This window comes from Mesocricetus auratus, unplaced genomic scaffold, assembly GCF_017639785.1.
Source record: "Mesocricetus auratus isolate SY011 unplaced genomic scaffold, BCM_Maur_2.0 Super-Scaffold_100054, whole genome shotgun sequence".
NCBI lineage: Eukaryota > Metazoa > Chordata > Mammalia > Rodentia > Cricetidae > Mesocricetus > Mesocricetus auratus.
In genome coordinates, this window is record NW_024429231.1 from 1,945,910 (window position 1) to 1,968,398 (window position 22,489).

General features: G+C 52.1%; 2 protein-coding genes across 4 annotated transcripts; one reads left to right on the top strand and one right to left on the bottom strand.

The window, feature by feature from the left end:
• Window positions 1-45: 45 nt before the first annotated feature.
• Window positions 46-8,029, bottom strand: Prrg2 (proline rich and Gla domain 2). 3 transcript variants are annotated; one of them, XM_021235780.2, is made up of 8 exons: window positions 7,950-8,029; window positions 7,195-7,240; window positions 6,498-6,583; window positions 6,077-6,258; window positions 5,847-5,886; window positions 2,458-2,602; window positions 973-1,101; window positions 46-660 (listed from the first exon to the last, which is right to left on the bottom strand). In XM_021235780.2, the coding sequence occupies exons 3-8, from the start codon at window positions 6,580-6,582 to the stop codon at window positions 642-644; spliced, it is 600 nt and encodes a 199-aa protein (XP_021091439.1). In that variant the 5' UTR covers window position 6,583; window positions 7,195-7,240; window positions 7,950-8,029; the 3' UTR covers window positions 46-641. The 3 variants fall into 3 exon arrangements, with proteins under 3 accessions (XP_021091439.1, XP_012979602.3, XP_005084792.1); XM_013124148.3 differs by having other exon boundaries at window positions 6,498-6,684; window positions 7,950-8,028; XM_005084735.4 differs by lacking the exon at window positions 7,950-8,029 and having other exon boundaries at window positions 7,195-7,366.
• An 18-nt stretch (window positions 8,030-8,047) lies between these two features.
• LOC101842775 (nitric oxide synthase interacting protein) lies at window positions 8,048-18,312 on the top strand. The gene is made up of 9 exons (XM_040736214.1): window positions 8,048-8,140; window positions 14,226-14,296; window positions 14,555-14,660; window positions 15,514-15,595; window positions 16,685-16,844; window positions 16,926-17,044; window positions 17,133-17,320; window positions 17,399-17,507; window positions 18,209-18,312. The coding sequence occupies exons 2-9, from the start codon at window positions 14,227-14,229 to the stop codon at window positions 18,278-18,280; spliced, it is 906 nt and encodes a 301-aa protein (XP_040592148.1). The 5' UTR covers window positions 8,048-8,140; window position 14,226; the 3' UTR covers window positions 18,281-18,312.
• Window positions 18,313-22,489: the final 4,177 nt, after the last annotated feature.

The window sequence follows — 22,489 nt, forward strand, 5'->3', positions numbered from 1 at the left end:
CGCCTGTACCAGCTCCACCGCGCGCAGATGCGCCCAGGAACGGGATTCAGTTCGTTTTCATTTTTATTTTTCATGAATTGTTTCAATTCTTGTGTGGGGGGCTTTCTTTCTTTTTAAATTTCTTCCTTTTCCAAAGGTTTTTTTTTTTAGGTAGATAGCAGCTCAACTCCATTTCCCGGGGTGCAACACAAGCGTGACACCCCTTTTCCAGGACACAGCAAAAGTGCCTTCCACCTTTATGCTGGATCACGAACCGCCCATGTGCAGACTGGGGAAATACTCGAGGGCGGGCGTGTGCACGGGCCTGGCTCCCTCCGTGTACGCTCCCCGCGACACGGTGGGGCGACAGTCGAGTCACGTCTTGTCCGAGTTTCCAAAGGAGCCTGCCCACTCCGAGGAAGGGCCGCGGCTCTGGAGAGGTGGGGAAGAGACAGGGGCACGGACTCGGCAGCAGGATTGTCAGGGGCATGCGTGTATCCGTGCGCGGCGGAAACACGTGTGTCATGGTAGACCGCGGGTCCGACGACCCTGACTCCCCCGTGCACACATTGAAGCCGGGCAGTCGAAGAGGCCCAGCGACTTCCGGAATCCGCCGTGTATCGGGGGCACAGTTCGGGCAGCCCGCGCTCTGGAGCAGGTCTTCAGTGAGGCCTCCGGAGGCTACCGGGGTGGGGGTGGGGAGTGCACAGTGCAGAGTCAAACAAGCCCCCTCCACAAAGACCACACCGACCCGCCCTTGGTGCCTCAGCCAATCCTGAATCCTGTATGCACAAGCCCCACCTTCCTGAAAAGCTGCACTCTTGCAAGGCTGGTCCACGCCCCTACAGACAATTGCGTAGGGCCCGCCCTGCCCTGCAAGACCCGCCCCTTTTAGACATCCCAAAACACCAAGACCCGCCCTTGGGGACACGCCCCTCCCATGGGTAGCCTTCCTCCGCACCGCATTCCCCAGGCAGAAGCCCCACCCAGTACCTGGAGTAAGGGGGCGGAGGGGCATCATGCACCCCAGAGGCTGCTAGCGCCTGCTCGTAGGTGGGGAGGCCTGGAGGTAAGGGTGGAGACAAGGGCGTCGGGGGGCTCAGGGGACTGATGAGTCCGGTCCTAGAGACAGAAAGAGGGGTTAGTATAAAACGTCCATTGGAGTTAAAATCTCTGACTGCTCTTGTTGAGGACCCACATGGCTACTCACAACCATCTGTAAGTCCCAGGGGATCCGACGCCCTGTTGTGACCTCGCATTGCTCCAGGTATATATATGGTGTGTGTATATATATATATGATATATATATATCATATATATATATACATATATATGAATGTATATACATGCATGCAAAACACCCATACACATAAAATACATCTTTACAAGAAATAAATAAAAAGAAACTTCATTGACCAAGGGCTGACTGAGGGTGAGAGGGGACAGGAAAGTGCTTCGAAGGACATGAAAATGAGCCCCGAATGTACACTCTCATCCACAGAAACACTGGGTGGGCAGACACAGGAACAGACAAGACAAAGTTCAGCAGGTCCACACACACAGCAACATTTAGTTCCTAAGTTTCCCGAATCCACTCTTTTAGGCATGGTCTCCCACAACTTAACAATCCTGCCTAGCATCCCAAGCATTGGGACTGCATGTGTGAGCCACTATGCCCAAATCCATTAAACCTTATTTTTATATTTAAAATACAGTTATGTGTTCTCTGAGTGTGTGTGTGTACACACACAAATGATGGTCAGAGGACAATTGGGGAGTGTTTTCTCCTTACACCATGTGGGTCCTTGGACTAGGACTCAGGTGCTCACATTGGGGGACACCCAGGACCCAGGGTATCCTGTGTCCCAGCCCAGGGAGAGAGAGAGAGACAGAGAGAGAGAGAGAGAATAAGAGAATAATGGATCCCACTGCTGATCTACACCTTCACTTCTCTTTTTACATTTTATTTGGGAAAGGTTCTCCTTAAGTTACCCAGGCTAGCTTTGAACTCACACTGCAGTGAAGAGATCTTCAGGATTTTGAGATCCTCCTGCCACTACCCCCTGGGTGCTGGGACGACAGGATGAAGCACCATGACACCCAGACGCCCTGTGAGACTCTGCCGATGTGAAAGACACACCCAGACAACTCACAGATCACACACACGCGGGCTGTGACCTGTACCCACGGAAAAGACTGTACCCCAGACAGCTATAGAGCACAGGCTACACGGTGACAGTGATGATGTCACTGAACCTGGCACTCAAAAGACTGAGAGGTATCAACTTCACAAAGAACTAGCTCACGCTGAACAGACAGGCGGGAATGACCACCACTCACTCTCCACAGGCCTGTGCTCCAGACTCTTCAGCACTGCTCTCTCGCCTCAGACTTGAGCCCTTCTCAGGTCCAGCCTCTTCCCGCCCAGTTTCCTGACAATTCATCTCGCACATCCCCTCCTCCGGGAAGACCCCTTACTCTTGCTGACAGGACTCCTGGACTCTGAGGCGGCGCCGTCGTCGGTAATGCAGATACCAAAAGGCTCCCAAGCCAGCCAAAACGATGATCAGGATCCCAGAGGTCAGTCCTACCGCCAGGCCTGCCACATCTACTCGTCCACGACCTGTGGGTAGAGGGTACCAGCCATCCAGGGGCTACCACCTCCTCCAACATCTCAATTGCTTTCCCTGAGGGCGTGTGCTAAGGAGCAAGGCAGATGTGGTGAGGAGAGCGCTGCAGCCCACACCTCTAAACCCAGCGCTCGGGAGGCAGAGGCAGGCGGGTCTCTGTGAGTTCAAGGCCAGCCTGGCCTACAGAGCGAGTTCCAGGACAGCCAAGGCTACACAGTGAAACCCTGTCTCAAAGACAAAATAAAATAAATAAATAAAGCAAGGCAGATAGATCTGAGACTCCCTCCCTTTCTGCTCCTGTGGCCTCAAGCAACAAACACTATGGCTTTCTCAGAGTCTCTGTTTCCTGCTATGCAGAATGGGGACCTGAGCCCTACCAGGAGCTCATGAAAACTCACTCATTAAGAGCTGAGCAGGGGGTGATGGCCCTGTCATCTCAGCTACTTGGGCGTCTGAGACTGAGGGACAGCATGTTGGAAGTCTGACAGTGAATTCAAGGTCAGCCTGGACAAGTTCCTGAGACACTGTCACAAAACAAATAAAAAGAGAATTGCATTTGGGACATAGCACACTGTAGGGCAGCTGGGAAGTGTACTTAAGGCCCTGGTTCATCCCCACCACTGGAGAGCGGAGGAAGATAGTTCCCTGCAAACACACTGATGTGTCCCTTCTACTTAAACTGAATCGTGTTAGTGTAGCACAAGAGGAAGGGCCATTCCATAGAAGAGCTTCAGCATTTACAAGGACAGCAATGAAATATGGAGGTGTTGACTAGCATGAACATGAGCCTAAGGTGCAGACCCCTTCAACAAACTAAGGGAGCTAAAGGAGACTTCGGCATCCCTGCCCTCAATGTGATTGTTTGCTTTAGGCTCTTTTTATTTTTAAATAATTTTATGTATATTTTTAAATATTTTTTTGTCCTGCTAGAGATTGAACACCTAGGGTTTTTGCTTTGCTTGGTTTGTTTGGTTTGTTTTTTTTGAGACAAGGTTTCTGTGTGTAACAGCCCTGCTGTCCTGTAGACCAGGTGGCCTTGAGCTCACAGAGCTCCGCCTGCCTCTGCCTCCCTGAGTGCTGGGATTAAAGGCGTGTGCCCCCACCGCCTGGTTGGACTTGTAGCTTTTTTAAAAAGGTTCATTTTACATTATGTACATGTGCAACACATTCATGTCTCGTGCTATGAGAGGTCACAAGAGGGTGATGGGTCCCTGGAACTGGAGTTGATGACCATTATGTAGGTGCTGGAACCTGAACAATCTCTCCAGCCTCCTACCGATTTCCTAAATAACCCATTTTATTTGCATTTGTGTGTATGTGTGGGGAAGGTAGGTGCACAGAGGTCAAAGGAAGACACTGGACCCTCCGGGTCTGCTAGAGTTCATCACCGGTAGTGACAGCATCTAACTAGGGTCCTAGGAACCAAACTCCAGTACTCTGCAAAAGCAACAAGAACTCTTAAGTGCTGGGCCATCTCTGTAGCCCTTACCACTGATTAAATAGGTGGGTGATTGCGTGCGCGCGCGTGTGTGTGTGTGTGTGTGTGTGTGTGTGTGTGTGTGTGTGTGTGTGTGTGTGTGGTGGCCACAGTTCAACCTTGGATATTTTCCCCCAAAAGTCATACTTTGTTTTTTTTGGGGGGGGGGGTTGGTTTTTTTTTTTTGGTTTTTCGAGACAGGGTTTCTCTGTGGCTTTGGAGGCTGTCCTGGAACTAGCTCTTGTAGACCAGGCTGGCCTCGAACTCACAGAGATCCGCCTGCCTCTGCCTCCCAAGTGCTGGGCTTAAAGGCGTGAGCCACCAACACCCAGCCCTTTGTTATTTTTTTTAAATGTAATTATCTACATGCGTGAGTCTGTGTGCACGTAGGTGTTGTCAGAGGACAACTCCCATAAGTCACTTCTGTCACTCTACCCTGTGGTATCCAGAGACTGAACTCAGAACTGGGCTTGGTGATAAGCACACTCACCTGCTGAGCAGTCTCACTGCGGTGCCTTGTTTTTTTTGTTTGTTTTTTTTTTTTTTTTTGAGAAAGGTTCTCTCACTAGGTGGGGGCTCAGAGACGTAGACAGGCTGGTTGTCCAGGCAGCCCCATGGACCCTCCTGTGTCTCTTCTCACACAGTGGGATTACAGAGGTACACCAGCAAGCCCAGCTTCCTCTAGATCCTGGGGATCAAACTGGCAATCAGTTTACCAACTGGTCCACCTCTCCAGCCATTGATTTTATTTTATTGAGACAGATTTTGAGGCTGGCCTCAAACTTGATATGTAACAGAGGCTGGCCTTGTACTCACAATCTGCTTCAACCTCTGAAGTAGCTGGGATTACAAGTCCAAGGCCAGGTCAAGGGCCATCAAATCTGGCTACCACCCATCTCCACCTCCAGCCTTGTTTTTTAGCTTGCAGTGAGAAGATGGTGCTCCAAAGTCTGGCAGATTTCAGGTGATCCAAGGAGCCACTAGGCCTTGCTAGGATTGTAGAAAAGCAGCTATTTCCCCTAGCAACTGGTTCCACTGTGAGTACTCCAGTACAGACCTAGGAGCCTGTTGCTAAGGTGCATCCACCCCTAGCAACCAGGCCACGAGGGGGTGGGGCAGCTGGTGCCCAGAGGGGGGTCCTCCAGCTGGGCAGGAGGCCCTGGTCCTCCAGCTAGGTACGGTTGCTAGGGAGAAGGCCTCCTTAGCAACCAGGCAGGCTGTGGCGGCATGGGGCTTTGGGGGAGGGGAAGGCAGCCAGGTAATGCTTGTGGCTTCCTCTGTCTGGCCTGGCCAGGGCCCTGTTGCTAAGGAGCAGCCCCCCTTAGCAACAAGGCTCAAGCCAAGATGAGGGTTTCAGAACTCAGAGGAGGGGGCTGGTGTAGGCAAACTGGACAGGTGAGAATGGCCAGACTTCAGGCCCTAGCTCTGTTGCTAGGGTACAGCCCCACTAGTAACCAAGATGCTTGCAGGGGGCTGGGGCTCTGGGTCTACAGGAGGTCCCAGGTGAGTTTGTCCCCATGACAATAACCTTTCCTTCCATCTGCCCACCCACATGCCCCCTGCTGGGGACTTGGGCCCTCCTATGGATGTGAATGCAGTTGTCACCTGTGCTGGATTCCTCAGACAAGGGTCATAATGAAACAGGGCAGCATGGGATTTGAGGGGAGGTGGTCCCCGTATGTGTGGAGGGGCTTTGGGTGAAACTCTAGGGTTAAGGGCTGATTCCCCACCGTGGAGCAAGAGGGCTGAGTACCACTCACCTCCCTTGCCATTGTAGGCATAGTTTTCCCAGAAGCGCTCCTAGAAGGATTGGAGAGGAAGGGAAGAGAAGCAACTAAACATGGAACACCCCCCACCCCCACCCCCAGTCCACCCTGATAACTGAACCCCCAGGGAGGTAAGAGGGAGGCCAAGGTCCGATGCCGACTCTCCTTAACACCTGGAGAAGGCAGGGGGGAGCCCTAATGTCAGGGTCCTCTGAGGCCCTTACCGTCATTGTGTTGTCCTCAAAGTACTCCCGGGCCTCCTCCCAGGAGCACCTCTCCTCCAGACACTCCCGCTCCAGGTTCCCAGGAGTCACCAACTCCAGGTCCCAGTGGTTAGCCCGAGGAACCCGCCTGTGGCCAACTAGAAAACTCTGGGCCTCCAGGGGATCCAGGAAGATGTCAGGAACTAAGGGCATCAGGGTCAAAACAGAGAGTCCTTAGAACTGAAGACAAAGAAGATAAAGAGCTGTGCAGTTCTGTGGTGTGAGTAAGGAGGATTGGGAACGAGGGAGGAAAATCAGAGTATGAAAATCTATTTCTGAGCAAGGAGGGTCGGGCCTGGGCTTGTGGGTCTGAGGGAGAAGGGCTGGGGCCCGGGGAAGGCAGAAATTAAACCTCTGCCAGGCTCTTCCCCCAAACACTCACCTTGGTTTTGCTCTCCATGAGGTAAGGTGTCCAGGCAGGTGGCCAGTCCCATGTAGACTAAGAGCAGAGAAGGATGGCCCCTCATACTGTGTGCAGATGACAAATGCCTCAGCAGCAGAGGTGGCAGGCAAGGACCCCCTGCCTGGACTCTGCAGTCAGCGAACAAGACGAAAGCCCGCGCTGGACACTGTGGGTCCGGATCAACTCATGTTAATTTTCAAAACCATCTGATTACCCCTGCCATTCTATGGATGAGGAAACTGCGTCACTGGGTGGTAAAGTCACTTGCCAGTTGTACCCGGAGCTCAGCGATGACAGGGCCCTCCCAATGATGAGCACAAAGTTGGTGTGCTCTCATTTATACCTCTGCTGTTTCCGCAGCACCCATCCCAGGTCTAACACGACAGTAAGCATTTAGACAGGTTCATCTTCAGTCCTGATCCCTTCCAACCCGGCAGATTCCATTCCAAGTCAACCTCCCTCTGCCCATTGCCTCACCCACCCTCAGAGATAAGAGATTACAGGGCAGACCAGATCCTAAGTTTCGAGGTTCGAAGGCTTGAGGGGACAGGGGGTCCTGGACGCCAGGGCCTAGGGGTTTAGACTTCCAAGTTTCTAGATCCCAATGGTGTGGCGAGTCAGGACACCAAAGCGTGCCCCACCCCCCCAAGTTTCTTTGAGAGCATTACTCACTTACCTGCCCAGACCTGGGAGTCCTGCCTCTCTTCTTTAATGAAGACCCCCTAGGTCAACAGGAACCAGTTGTGAAAAGGGGTAAGGGAGAGGGGAGGGGGGGGGAGGAGGAGGGGTGCTTCAATTCAGTAACTAGGCCGGATCCCGGCTTCTGACAGGGGGCGGGGCTACTGATTACCTACTCTGGGAGGGACTCAGGTAAGGGACAAAGTATTTAAAGGAACCAACCTTAGGACCAAGGGCTTGGGGACACAGCCTCACATAGAGGCAAGACTTCCTTTCCTACGCTATAGAGGGATCTAGGGGGCTTTATCAGAGCCTCCTCCTCGCTCCTTTCCCAACCCGGGTCTCTGCCTACAAACAGTTTGCTTGGCGGCCAGGAAAATAAATCTTGGGTCTCTAGAGATCTACAAACTGGTGGGAACCGAATGATTTGGATCCTAGAATAACTGGGCGGTTCCACAGTAAATCCGTTTTCTGAAAGTGACTTGAACAGCTTGGCCTCGTTACCTTTTGACTATTGCTCTTTCTACAATATGTGCAAAGAAGAGTTCTCACTTAATCTTCTCTTAAGATGCAAGGGAAATTTTTGGTATATATTTGGGAAAGTGGGTATCAGAATCTCTGGGCGAGGGAGTTAGTTCTTAAACTCAGACTGAAGAGGCTCAAAGCAACTGACCCACTCTGCCTAGTACGGGCTAAGCGGTCTCCTATATTTAAGCCACTTTCGCTTTGCGGAACCTTCGAGTTGTTACTCACGTTTCCGGGGGGCTGGAAGAGAAGAAGAAAGGATTTACCAAGCCAGGCAAAGCGCCTCCGCAACTAGGGGCAGTATTATTTCCGGTTTCTACTACCAGCGGAAGTGGGAGGAGTGGAGTGGAAAAAAACAGTAGTCTTTTCCGGTTCAGGGCACAGACGACGCAACGACCGGTCGGATAACCGTTTCTGAGGTGAGCTGCAGGCGGTGTGGGCCGCGTCGCCAAGATCCCTTGTTGTGGGTGGGATATTTGTAGTTCCGAGGGACACAGGATAAGGTTTCGCACCCCGACTTTCTGCCAGTCATTAACAGCGTTCTGGACTCTCTGAGTTGGAAGCTGAACTACATCTCCCAGCATGCCCTGCAATGTGTCGCCCTCATCCTGGCCGCTCTTAGAAAATGTAGTTCCTCAGTGGAAAAGGGGTCGGTCCCAGTGCAGGGAGGAACGTGGGACTCCCTGGATTAGTGAGAGTTAAGACAGGATTCCTCAATCCGCTTCAGTTTTCCAGACAATGGTGAGGACGGCGACGAGCAGTAGTGGATTAGGCCCCAGAAGGATCCTTGAAACAAGTGAATTATTTTACTTGAGACAGAATCTCACTTCGTAGCCCTGGCTGTCCCAGAACTCACTCTGTAGACCAGGCTGGCCTCAAACTCAGAGATCCGCCTGCCTCTGCCTCCCGAGTGCTGGGATTAAAGGCGTGCGCAACCAACGCCCGGCTCGATTGTTTCATTTTTTTGAGACAGGGTTGCATGCAGTCCAGGATGGCATCAAATTTCACTATATACCTCTGTAGGGAGATTAAGATTCATTTAAAATGGGCATGGTGTGTGAGAGTGAGTGTGTGTGAGAGAGTGTGTGTGTGAGTGTGTGTGTTAGGTATCAAACCCAGCTCCTTTGGAAGAGCAGCCAGTCCTCTCAGCCACCGCACCATCTTCTTGTGCCTCTTGACTTGTTTGTTTTGAGATGGGATAGCCCTGTACTGAAATTACAAGCAATCAGTCACCACTCCTAGCTCATGTTCTTATTTTCAGTGAGCTTTATTGGGCTATAATTTCACATAATACATACTTTGCCCACTTAAACAATTTAGTGGTTTGTAGTATGTTCACAGAGTTGTACAGACATCACCACTAACAATTTTAGAGTGTGCTCTCTGGGCGTGGTAGCACACACCTGTAATCCCTCCGGTTCCAGGGCATCTAATTCCCTCTTCTGGCCTCCGAGGATGCCAGGCAGGAACCTGCTACAGAGGCATACTCACTCTGGCGGAGGCAGCAGTGTCAGAGGTTCAAGGGCATCTTCAGGCTGCATAGAGCGCCAGAGGCCAAGCTGGGCCAAATGAGATCCCAAAGACCCTGCCCCACATTCGTGGCCCCTTCCTCTGTTTTCACCACCCCCAGCCCTTGGCAGCCTCTACACTGAATTTGCCTAATCTGCACATTTCTTCTGAATGCAGTCATACAGTGTGTGGGCTTTTGTGGCTGGCTTCTCTCACTCAGCATGTGTTTCTAGGTCCCTCCATGTTATATCTGGATACCCTGTTTGCAGATGGATAGTATTTTATGTTTTTGTTTTTGTTGTTGTTTTTTTTTTTTTTTTCCGATACAGAGTTTCTCTGTATTGTTTTGGAGGTTGTCCTGAAACTCGATCTGTAGACCAGGCTGGCCTCGAACTCACAGGGATCCGCCTGCCTCTGCCTCCCAAGTCCTGGGATTCTATGTTGATTTTTTTAATGATTGATTGATTTTTGCCTACTTGTATGTCTGTGTGAGGGTGCCAGGTCCCCTGGAACTGGAGTTACAAACAGTTATAAGCTGCTGTGTGGGTGCTGGGAATTGAACCCAGGTCCTCTGGAATAGCAGCCAGTGCTCTTAACCTCTGAGCCATCTCTGCAGACCACTACTCTCACTTCCTAAGTGTTGAGTGGTTACACATGGTTGTGAACTGCTTCTTCATTATGATTTTTATTTTAAGTGTGTGTGTTTGTGTGTGTGTGTGTAGTGTGTAGTGCTGAGGATGAAATCCAGATGTGTGTACTTTGGTGCTCACAGAGGTCAGAAGAAAGCATTGGATTCCTGGAGCTGGGGTTACAGTGCTGGGATTAAAGGTGTGTGCCACCAACGCCTGGCTGTTTGGTTTTGTTTTTTAGCTTTCACACTTCTGGGGGCTGGAGAGATGTCTCAATTTTAAGGGTATTTGTTGCTTTTGCAGGGAACTCAGGTTTGGTTCCCAACATCCACCTAGCAGTTTGCAATCATCTGTAACTCGAATCCCCCAGGGGATCAGATACCTCCAAAGACACCAGACACACACAAGTAATGCACAGACACATATGCCGGCTAAGTTTTTAGCTGTGTGGTGGTAACACACACCTTTAATCCCAGCACTTAGGAGGCAGAGACAGGTAGATCTCTGAGGCCAGCCTGATGTACAGAGAGAGTTCCAGGACAGCTAGGGCTACACAGAGAAACTGTCTCAAACCCCCCCCATCCCCAAAAGAAGAAAGAAAAATGCCCCTTGGGCCTGGAGAGATGGCTCAGCGGTAAGAGGGCCAAGATTTGGTTCCCAGTGCTCCCCTCCCCCATGTCAGGCAGCTGTAATTTCAGCTGCAGGGGACTGGCATCCTCTTCTAGTCCCTGGGCACCTTAAAATGTGTGGCAGAACATACACACAGACATACACAGAAAGAAAACTAAAATCTTTAGAAGGGATGCCCCCCTTTATAGCTGTTCTCCTATTTAAAGAGGGAGTGTTTCACCAACCTAGCAGAATCCTCTGCTCATGGCCAAGAAATGCCAGGCAGCCAGTGCCAAATACTGCTCAGGGCCAAGGCAGTCGGCGGCTAAGAATAAAGCAGGGATTTGCCCAGAAGGTCGACAGGAGCAGAAGCCGAGGGCACTGGGAAGTGGGTGTGGGCGAGTAGGCCGCAGGTGCTAGCGATGGGGGCTGGGAAGACAGAGGAGGCCTGGCCGGTGGTCCCAGGGCCAGGATGCTCGCCCGTCTTCAGAGCAGGCCTGCTTGTTTGCAGTGCCCTGAGTGCAGGCCTTCATGCTGGCTGGACTAACGTTCTTAACCATGAGCTGCATTCATAGCATCTTCCCAGTAGCCTAAGCTGTCCTCTTTAGCCCAGGCTGGCCTTGTTGTTGATAAACTTTTTATTGTGTTTTATTATTTATGTGTGTGCACACGCATGCTTGCATGCAGTGCAGCTGCCAGAGGACAGGTTTTGGGAGTCTCTTCTCTGCTTCTACTGGGATATTGGGAAGAAACTCAGGTCATAAGGCATTTTTACCATTGAACCACCCCATGGCCTACGCTTGCACACTCTTGACTAAGCTTGCCCTTGGAACACGCTGAATGCAGAGATTCAAGACATCTTTCTAGCCGGGCGGCTGTGGCGCACGCCTTTAATCCCAGCACTCAGGAGACAGAGGCAGGCAGATCTCTGAGTTCGAGGCCAGCCTGGTCTACAAAGAGAATTCCAGGACAGCCAGGGCTACACAGAGGAACCCTGTCTCAGAAAAAATGAAAAGCAATAAATAAATAAAATAAAGAAGACACCTTTCTAGAACGAGGGAAATGCGGTGGATCCCAACTAGGATGGCCTTGGGGCTGAATAGGTGGCTGATGGGTTAAGGGCACTCCTGTTCTTCTAGGCGACCCTCATTCGGTTCCCAGCACGGAAGTCAGGCAGCTCACAGTAGCCGGTAACTGTAGGACTCTTCTGAGGGATCACCCTCTTCTGCCCTGTTGGCATCTTCATGGACGTGTTTACACACACATAAGTCTCCCACGCCTGCTTGCCAGGCTGGTTTCTTGTAACTGACACTGTCTGTGGAGGCATGACACACCCACTCTCCACAGGCCCGCCATTGCCTCCAGGAGACTTTTTCATATTGCCATGATGTCAGGCAACACAAATGCTTAGAATTTCAGAATTAGGCCAGCACTCAGGAGGCAGAGGCAGGGATCTCTGTGAGTTCCAGGCCAGCCTGGTCTAACAGTGAGTTCCAGGCTAGCCTGGTCTAACAGTGAGTTCCAGGACAGCCAGAACTACATAGTGAGACCTTGCTTCAAAGGGGAAAGAAAAACAAGAGTTTGGAATTAACCTCTCTTACACCTTTTGTTTTCATCTCCAGCTCTTGTTTTAGGGTTTGTTGTTGATTCTGGATTTATTTGTTGGTTGGTCGGTTCTTGTGTGTGACCGGTGCATGCCATTCAGGTCATGAGGTTATGTCCAGGTGGTCAGAGAACAACTTTCACAAATCTGTTCTCAGACGGTGGTGGTAGTGCTCACCCTTTAATTGTAGCTATTGGGAGGCAGCAGGAAATATCTGTTGTCAAGGCCAGCCTGGTCTACAGAGCGAGTTCTGGGGCAGCCCAGGCTACACAGAGAAACCCTGTCTCAACCCTCCCCCACTAATACAAAGAAAAAAAGGCATCTGTTCTCTCCTCCACCATGTGGGTCCCTGGTCTGGAACTTGGTATTAGGCTTTGTGGTGAGCCTCTACTCCCTGAGCCACTTCCCGCCATTGTGTCTGTTTTGAGACAGTTTCACAGCACAGTCCTGGCTGGCCAAAAACTCTAGGTAAACATTTATGTTATGTGTATGAGTGTTTTTTGTGTTTGTTTTGGCTTGGTTTTTTTGAGACAGGGTTTCTCTGTATTGCTTTGGAGCCTGTCCTGGAACTCGCTCTGTAGACCAGCCTGGCCTCAAAATCACAGAGATCCGCCTGCCTCTGCCTCCCGAGTGCTGGGGTTAAAGGCGTACACCACCAACACACGTCGAGTATGAGTTTTGCTGGCACAAATATGTGTTCTTGATGTCTCTGGAGGTCAGAAGAGGTCATTGGATCCTATGGAATTAAAGTTACAGACGGTTGTGAACCACCATGTTGGTGCTGGGAGCTGAATCCAGCTCTTCTGAAAAAGCAACACGTGTGGGGTTGAAGAGATGGCTCCGTGCTTATGAGCACTGGCTCTTTTCAGAGGATCCAGGTCAGTTCCCAACAGGGGAATCCGCGTGGCAGGGGATCTGACCCCCCTCTTCTGGCTTCCTCGGGCACACATCACGGACATACATGCAGGCAAAGCTGTAGCCCCAGCTGGTCTTGAACCCACCATGCAGGCCCATGTGGAGCTGTAGTCTTTTATTGGACTGTCTTCTCTATAGGGACAGCATTTCTCAGCTGGAGGTGGCTGGCTCAGTTGGGTCTTTCTTGGTGACAGGTGCAGGAAACTGCGGTGAAGGTATGAGGAGAAACTCTAACTAGTTCCAAGGGATCTTACCCCTCCTCTGGCCTCTGCAGGCACCAGGCACACGTGTGGCACACAGATATACACATAGCAAGTCACTCACATACATAAAAAGTAAGTCTGTAATACAAAAGATTTTCTCTTGAAAGAAATTTATTCTCGGGCTGGAGAGATGGCTCAGAGGTTAAGAGCACTGGCTGCTCTTCCAGAGGTCCTGAGTTCAATTCCCAGCAGCCACATGGTGGCTCACAACCATCTGTAATGAGATCTGGTGCCCTCTTGTGGCTGCAGTCATACATGGAGGCAGGATGTTGTATTCATAATAAATAAAAAAATTAAAGAAAAGAAATTTATTCTCCCAGCACTCGGGAAGCAGAGGCAGGCGGATCTCTGTGAGTTCCAGACCAGCCTGGTCTACAGAGGGCGAGTTCCAGGACAGGCTCCAAAATAATACAGAGAAACCCTGCCTCGGTGAAAAGAAAAATTTATTCAAGAGCTAGGCTTGAGCTGGGCGGTGGTGGCGCACGCCTTTAATCCCAGCACTTGGGAGGCAGAAGCAGGCGGATCTCTGTGAGTTGGAGGCCAGCCTGGTCTACAAAGTGAGTTCTAGGACAACCAAGACTATTACGCAGAGAAACCTTGTTTCAAAAATAAAACAACCCTCCCCCCAAAAAAGTCAAAGTTTCAGTTGTATCAGAAGTGTATCTTTTTCTGTTTTGTTTTTCAAGATGAGGTTCTCCAATGGGTGGTGGTGGTGCACACCTTTAATCCCAGCACTCAGAGAGCAGAGGCAGGTGGAGTTTGAGGCCAGCCTGGTGTGGAGTGAGGTACTATCTCAAACATAAAAGGAAGTGGCCGGTGGGTGCTGCCTGGTTTTCCCTCCTCCCTGCACCAGACAGGAGTACTACTGCGGCTGAAGACTGACTTAGGCTACTTGAACAGGCTCCTGGGGCCAGCTGCTGTTGTCCCCCCTTTCTGAGTCCTGGGGTCACCTCAGCTCCGCCCCTTTGTTGTGCAGGATGACTCGGCACGGCAAGAACTGCACGGCAGGGGCTGTCTACACCTACCACGAGAAGAAGAAGGACACAGGTGCCGTCTTGGGGAGCCGCTGCCACCTCTGGTTCCCCTGTGTACTAAGGATGGTACCATAGGCGGTTCCTTGTCCTCTCAGCCATTCCCAGACACCACCTTTGAGTGGTTCCCACCCCAGCAGAGGGGGGCCCGCCATGAGCCTCTTCACCCTGCCCATCTGGCCATGTCTTTCCAGCTTCCACTCAGCCCCCACGCTTCCTTGGGCATTTGGTGAAAGGCGTGTCCCCAAACGTCACCACCTTTCTCTGTCCCCAGCGGCCTCGGGCTATGGCACCCAGAACATTCGGCTGAGCCGGGACGCTGTGAAGGACTTCGACTGCTGCTGTCTCTCGCTGCAGCCCTGTCACGACCCCGTGGTGACGTGAGTGGGAGGGCGGCGGGGCAGCTGGTGTGTGTGCGCGCGTGTGAGTGTGAGAGTGTTGTGAGAGAGTGTTTGCGTGAGTGTGAGAGTGTGTGTGCGTGTATGTGAGAGTGTGTGCACACGTGTGTATGAGTGTGAGTGTGAGAGAGTGTGTGAGTGTGAGAGAGTGTTTGCGTGTGCGTGTGTGTGTGTGTGTGTGTGTGTGTGTGTGTGTGTGTGTAGCAGTCACTCAGCCTCTCAGAGCACAGCTCTGCGGGGACAGGCAGCTGCTTCTCCGCCATAGGTGGGAGTGCCTGGCCCCCAGCTGGGGCTGGGTTTAGCAGGTAGAGCGCTTTCCTAGTCTGCAGCAAGCTCTGGGTTCACTGCCAGCGTCACAGAAAACCAGGCATGGTGCACACCCGTTACCCCAGCACTCAGGCAATGCAGACAGGAGGACCAGGCTTCAAGGCAAGCTCAGCTACATAGCAGTATGAAGCTAACTTGAGCTGCAGAACACCATGTCCCAAAATCAGATTAGGAGAAATGCAGCCAGGCGGTGGTGGGGCACGCCTTTAATCCCAGCACTCGGGAGGTAGAGGCAGGTGGATCTCTGTGAGTTCGAGGCCAGCCTGGTCTACAGAGTGAGTTCCAGGATAGCCTCCAAAGCCACAGAGAAACCCTGTCTCGAAAAACCAAAAAAAAAAAAAAATCAGATTAGAAATGGACTGAAGTGAGTCCTGTGGAAGCGGTCACTAAGGATGCTTAGCGGTACCCAGGGTGGGGAGTGAACGGATAGAGAAGTGAGGAGATGGGATGAAGCCCTGCCCTGCCCTGCGCTGAGCCCAGGTCCATGCTCTCCTCATCCCGTCTGCAGCCCCGATGGCTACCTGTATGAACGGGAGGCGATCCTGGAGTACATCCTGCACCAGAAGAAAGAGATTGCCCGGCAGATGAAGGTGATGAGAGCCGAGGAGAAGGGGGGTCAGTGGGGCGGTTTTTGATCCCAGCTCCTTTCTCCAGGGGCCTTCACTGATGCCGGCTTCTGGGGTCCACCCTGCTGGTCTGCTCCAGGAGCCTATGCGCCCAGTGGGCCCCACACCTGCTGTGTCTGTAAAGCTGTGTGTGTGTGTGTGTGTGTGTGACGTCAGAGGGCACCGTGGAGACACACATAAGCTTTCTCTAGGTGCTTACTGTCACCATCCCTCCAAGGGCAGCATCCTAGGTGTCCTTTATTCCTGTGTGGGGTGCACTGTCTGCCCCCTTCCTTCGCAGCTTGGCTGTCTGGTGCTCAGGACACACTGAGGGGTTGTTTTGGTTTCTTTTGGGGCTAGGGATGGAGCCCGGGGCCTCACAGGCCAAGCGTTTGCAGTCCTACCCTGCTTGCCCTCTCTGGCCTCAGCACGTCCTCCCCAGCCTCCATGCCCTCCCCACAGCCCAGCGACTAGCAGCCTCTCCCTCATCATGGTGCCCCTGTTGGAGGCCTTCATGGACTCAAGCATGGTTACTGTTGACACCTTACCTATTCTGGTCACACAGGACAAAGCACACTGTTCTGCTTGTGGACTTCTAGTCAAGCCCCTTGTGGCAGGACAGGGCCTTCCCTGGCCATCTGGCATGCTTTATTGAGCACTTAGTGTGTGCCTATCCGATTCTAAGCACTTTAGAAACATCTCCGTGTGACTGCAGTTGTGACTCTTGGCTGTAGAGTGCTTGCTTAGTGTGCTTGAACCCTAGGTCCCACCCCCAACGGGTGTACCCAGATGTGGTACATGACTTGATTGGTGGAAGATCAGGAGTTCAAGGTCACCCTTAGTTCCGAGCCAGCCTGGGCTACATGAGCCCCTGTCTCCCCTTGAGTAGGCCCTTTCAGCAGAAGGACTGTGAGCCCCACACTGTGTGAGTAAGAAACCAGGGATGCAGAAATAAATTCCAGGGCCACCTTAGCAGGTGCGCACAAAAGCGTCCGTTGTGGCCAGCACTGCCGGCACAGCTCAGCACCTCATCCACCTGCTGCTCGGTGCTGAGCCAGGCATCTCTCCCGCCAGGCCTACGAGAAGCAGCGAGGAGCCCGGAGGGAAGAGCAGAAGCAACTTCAAAGAGCTGCAGCACAGGACCAAGTTCGAGGCTTCCTGGAGAAGGAGGCAGCCATCGTGAGCCGGCCCCTCAACCCCTTCATGCCTAAGGCCACCCCCTTGCCCAGCACAGGTGACATGGGGCCACCTGCCCTTGGCCAGGGATCTGGGGGAGTCTTCCCGAGTCGTGTACCCCAGCTTCTCCCTCCCACAGATGGTGAGCAGCCAGGGCCCAGTTCGGGTCCCCCTGGCAAGGACAAGGACAAAGCACTGCCCAGCTTCTGGATTCCCTCACTGACACCTGAGGCAAAGGCCACCAAGCTGGAAAAACCAGTGAGCTCCCAGTGTCCCAGCCTACTGCCCTTACGCCCCTTACATGGTGACCCTGCCCCTCCCTTACTGACCCTGCCTCTGCCCGCAGTCCCGCACCGTGACCTGCCCAATGTCTGGGAAGCCACTACGCATGTCAGACCTGACGCCAGTACGCTTCACGCAGCTGGACGACTCCGTGGACCGAGTGGGGCTCATCACTCGCAGCGAGCGCTATGTGTGTGCGGTGACCCGAGACAGCCTGAGCAATGCCACACCGTGTGCAGTGCTGAGACCCTCGTGAGTAGGGTTGGGGAGAAGAGCCGGGAGGGACCCTGAGGTGCCACAGGGCCGACCTCTGTGCTGTCTCCACCCCAGCGGGGCTGTGGTCACTCTGGAGTGCGTCGAGAAACTGATCCGGAAGGACATGGTAGACCCCGTGAATGGCGATACACTGACAGAGCGAGACATCATCGTGCTACAGCGGGTGAGCTACCAGTGCCCCATCCCAGCCTGCACTGCAGATTGCACCGCCCCACCCCGACAGCGACCCCCCACACCCTTGGTTCCCTCCTCACACACCCTTGGTTCCTCACACACTCTTGGTTCCCTCCTCACACACTCTTGGTTCCTCACACACCCTTGGTTCCCTCCTCACACACTCTTGGTTCCCTCCTCACACACTCTTGGTTCCCTCCTCACACACTCTTGGTTCCTCACACACCCTTGGTTCCCTCCTCACACACTCTTGGTTCCCTCCTCACACACTCTTGGTTCCCTCCTCACACACTCTTGGTTCCTCACACACCCTTGGTTCCCTCCTCACACACTCTTGGTTCCTCACACACCCTTGGTTCCTCACACACCCTTGGTTCCCTCCTCACACACTCTTGGCTCCTCACACACTCTTGGTTCCTCACACACTCTGGGTTCCTCACACACTCTTGGTTCCCCGCAGCACCTTGTGGTTTTCTTTCTACTGCTCCACCACTTCTCCTGGTCATTCTCCCATCCTGGGACTCCTCCCCTTTTGTCAAAGACCCCCCCCAGCAGTCTCTCCCGTGCCACGGGTCCCCTCCATCCCCTGCCCTGTGACTTACACTTCCCTACCCCACATAGCAACCACTACTGTGTCCTGAGGCCCAGCCCCTCAGACTCCTTCAGCTTGCTCTTCTCCCTCCTCTCTAGGGCGGCACAGGCTTTGCAGGCTCAGGAGTGAAGCTACAGGCAGAAATGTCCCGGCCAGTGATGCAGGCCTGAGCCATGACCTAATAAACCTCCCTGTGAATGGACTGTGTCTGGAGCCTCACTGTAGGCAGGAGCTTGGAAAAGAGTGCACTCCTGGAAGCTGACTCAGTCACTTTTGACTATGCAGGAGCCCTGGCGACAGGAGCCTGGCAAGCTAGTCTCCTCCAGCCTCAGTCAGGATCTGGGAGAGGGCACTCTGCCCAGAAAGTGCGGGGTTCAGGGCATAACACACTCCCAGGCTACTACCCAAAGAAACCCCTAGACATGGACCTGCCCGCCATGTGCCCTTAGGGATTCTCTGTAGACCGGGCACACTGGCGCACAGTGTCATATACAGTCCCGCCCTCACCTCTTCCCCTGGAGAACATCTCTCAAGAACTCCAATTTCGGGGCTGGAGAGATGGCTCAGAGGTTAAGAGCACTGGCTGCTCTTCCAAAGGTCCTGAGTTCAATTCCCAGCAACCACATGGTGGCTCACAACCATCTGTAATGAGACCTGGTGCCCTCTTTGGGCCTGCAGACATAAATGCAGGCAGAATATGTTAAATAAATAAATCTTTAAAAAAAAAAAAAGAACTCCAATTTCTAGCTGCGGGGTGGTGGCACACACCTTTAATCCCAGCACTCAGGAAGCAGAGGCAGGCGGATCTCTGAGTTAAAGGCCAGGCTGGTCTATAGAGCGAGTTCCAGGACATCTGGGACTACACAGAAAAACCCTGTCTCGAAAAACCAAAAAGAAGAATCCCAACTCCCCCGAGTATGTGCAGCTTACCTGCACCTCCCTCAACCCCCTAAACTTGTTCAAAAGTGACACAGACCACCCACACCTCCAGCTCCAAGCAAAACTTAAGGCTTCCTTTTTCCTGTTCTTTCTGTATTGGGAAGGGCACACACTAGGCAAGTATTCAAGAGTTCCTCTCTTTTCATTAAAAAACAAAATTTGGTTATGTGTATCTGTGGGAATTTGTACATGTGAGTACAATGCCTACACAAGCAAGACCCCCTGGGCTGGAGTGACAGGCGGTTTTACACAGTCTAGTTTAGACTGGAACCAAACTCTGGTCCTCTGCAAAGAACAGTGAGTGCCCTTAGCTACTGAGCCATGTGCAGCCCCAAGTGTGTCATCCCATGGAAAGCAGCATTCCATGCTTTCACCCCAACACTCGGGTGCTACATAAGACTGGCTCATGGGAGGCAGAGGCAGGCCTGGTCTACAGAGCTAGCTCAAGAAAGGCCACACAGAGAACCCTTGTCTGGGAAAAAACAAAAGACCAGCTCAAAGTAAGAAAACATACATATTTGAATCCTTAAATCTGGGCATTGGTGGCACACGCCTTTAATCCCAGCTCTCGGGAGGCAGAGGCAGGCGGATCTCTGTGAGTTCGAGGCCAGACTGGTCTACAGAGCGAGTGCCAGGACAGCCTCCAAAGCTACAGCGAGAAACCCAGTCTCGAAAAACCAAAAAACATCTGGGTGAAGTCTTGGTGGGAAAAACACTGGCTGTGCAGTGTTGATGAATGCAGTAAGAGGTTTTTCAGTATGTGGCATCTTGTATACTTAAACATAAAATATTCCCGGCATGTTGTATGTGCCTGTAATCTTGATCCTTCTGCCTTCACTGCCAGCATCCCACATTACCAGAGTGCACCAGGACACCTGGATCTTCTCTGTGAGCAGAATCACTGCTTTGTGTGTTATTTTGATAGGATACGGTCAACAAAACAACCTTCCAAAAATCTGGAGGGCCTGTTGGCCAGTAAATCTGTGTCTAAGTGTAACCACTAGAGGGCAGAATGCCACCACTATTCTGAAAATGGGATTTGCATTCCAGCCTGCCTGGAAACGAGGCAAAGATAAACTGGATAGAAACAGAGTGGCTGGACTAGGAAAATGGCTCAGGCGTTAAGAGGCACTCGGGAGGCAGAGGCAGGCGGATCTCTGTGAGTTCGAGGTCTACAGAGAGAGTTCCAGGACAGCCTCCAAAATAATACAGAGAAACCCTGTCTCGAGTGCAGAGGTCTGAGTTTGGATCCCTGGGGCTTGCTGGTCAGCTACACTGTCCTGTCCCATGTTCAGCGAAAGACCTCTTACAAGTAGTGCACACCGCGTCCAACATGACACCCAGCATTGTCCTCTGGCCCTCACATACAATATAGACAAAGCAACCGGGGAGTTTCCCATATACTGCTTTTAGCTTGGGTCAGGGTCAAGCCTTGCCAAGAGAGACTGCCAAATGCCAATGGAGATCCAAGCCAGGCTGTGTACCCTCGTCCCAGAGTTCAGATTCAAGGCCAGCGCATGGAGTTTATTCCAAGAAGCCCACCAGGGCCGTAAAGCCTCAGCTAAGACCTGGGAGGAAGAACTGACTGCAGGTTGAGTTGCATCAAGTCCGTTAGCATAGAGAAAAGCAATGCGGGCTGGGGAGAAGAGCATCGCTGCTCTCCGGCGACCCACAGCGTCACAGCCATCTTTAACTCCACGCCCACTTCCGGCTCCGGAGGATACTGCACGCCTGCGGTGCATGGACATATGCAGGCCAAACATGTACACATAATTCTGTAAATTTAAAGAAAAATAGTTTTCTTCTGAAAACAGACTTCTGAAGAATTAAATTGACAGCTACTCCTGTCTATCTAAGATGGAGTAATCTCCCAGTGAAGAACTGGGGTGTCCTTAGAGGGCAGAGAACCTGGGTGCTAACCCTGGTACCCCCGACTCAATGCTATAATAAAACCCACTACATTGTTTGATAACTTTAAAAGTTAACAAGGACAGCAACAACAAAACCTCTGAAACCCCTATGGTGAAGAGCGGGCGCAGGAGGTCTGTGCTTCCGTGCACACGCAAAAGGTTTAATAAACGAGATAAACTGCTTTTGAGTTATACTTTGCATAAGCGGACAAAAGTTCTGCGGGCAGCTGGGTTTTATTTATTTATTTTTATTATTCATTTTACATACCAACGGCAGTTCCCCCTCTCCCTTCCCCCAGCCCATCCCACATCTACTCCTCAGGAAGGGTAGGAGTTCAGGACCAAGCCCCTCCTCCCAGCATCGTGGCTGAGCAAGGCATCCCACCATATGGACTGGACTCCAAAAAGCCCAGCTGGTCTCTTTTCCCCCCACAGGCTGAACCCCACTGAGAAGCAGCCACCCAGGCCAAGAGCACGTGACTTTCCCAGCCCTTGGGTGCGTCTGGCTCATTGCCAGTACTGGCCAGCAGGGGGCGCGCAAGCCATTCAGTTCTTGCTAAGTAATTGTTCTGGAATACACAGCCTGAGGCAAAGCCAATGAGATTTCCACCATGCACTTGGGCACTCTGAGGTCCCTTAATTCGGGCTGTGCATCGAAGCCCTTGTGATGCCACTACTTTTTCTGCAGATGAGTGCTGTAGATGTTTTACAGTTTGGAGCCTTTAAGGAAGGCACTGGTAAAGCCGGGCGTTGGTGGCGCACGCCTTTAATCCCAGCACTCGGGAGGCAGAGGCAGACGGATCTCTGTGAGTTCGAGGCCAGCCTGGTCTACAGATCGAGTGCCAGGACAGCCTCCAAAACAATGCAGAGAAACCCTGTCTCGAAAAACCAAAAAAAAAAAAAAAAAGGAAGGCACTGGTAGCCGAGCAGTGGCGGCGTGTGCCTTTAATCCCAGCACTTGGGAGGCAGAGGCAGACAGATCTCTGTGAGTTCGAGGTCATCCTGGAACTGGATTTACATAAACAGAACTAAGGTGCCCTGTAGTTGCCGGGAATTGAACCCTGGTTCTTTGGGAATACTCTTAACCCCCTGCCATCTCTCCAGGAAGAAAAATTGTAAATGAGAAACAGCCTCCATCATAGCACTGGTCTATGGACAAGTATGTGAAGCATTTTCTTGTTTAATGTGGAGGACTCAACCCATTGTGGCATATGGCCTGGGTGCTGTAAGTAGACAGGCAGAGCAAGCCAGGGGAGCTAGTGAGGAGTGCTCCTCAAGCCAGTGAGTGGTGCTCCTCCACCACTTCTGCCCCCATTCCTGCCTTGGTTTCCTACCCCGACTTAATGATGAGCTGTGATCTGAAATAAACACTTTCTTCCACAAGTTTTTGTTTCTTCTTTCTGAGACAGGGTTTCTCTGTGTTGTCCTGACTGTCCTGGAACTCACTCTGTAGACCAGGCTGGTCTCTGCCTCCCAACTGCTGGGATTAAAGGCTTGCATCACCATGATGGGGTTCCCAAGTTTCTTTTG

Coding starts and splice junctions, on each gene's coding strand:
- Prrg2 (XM_021235780.2), bottom strand. CDS start 6,582: ATGAGGGGCCATCCTTCTCTGCTCTTAGTCTACATGGGACTGGCCACC. Junction 6,259..6,497: donor TCATGGAGAGCAAAACCAAG/GTGAGTGTTTGG, acceptor TGATGCCCTTAG/TTCCTGACATCTTCCTGGAT. Junction 2,603..5,846: donor TGCCTACAATGGCAAGGGAG/GTGAGTGGTACT, acceptor CTCTACCCACAG/GTCGTGGACGAGTAGATGTG.
- LOC101842775 (XM_040736214.1), top strand. CDS start 14,227: ATGACTCGGCACGGCAAGAACTGCACGGCAGGGGCTGTCTACACCTAC. Junction 17,045..17,132: donor CCACCAAGCTGGAAAAACCA/GTGAGCTCCCAG, acceptor CTCTGCCCGCAG/TCCCGCACCGTGACCTGCCC. Junction 17,508..18,208: donor ACATCATCGTGCTACAGCGG/GTGAGCTACCAG, acceptor CCTCCTCTCTAG/GGCGGCACAGGCTTTGCAGG.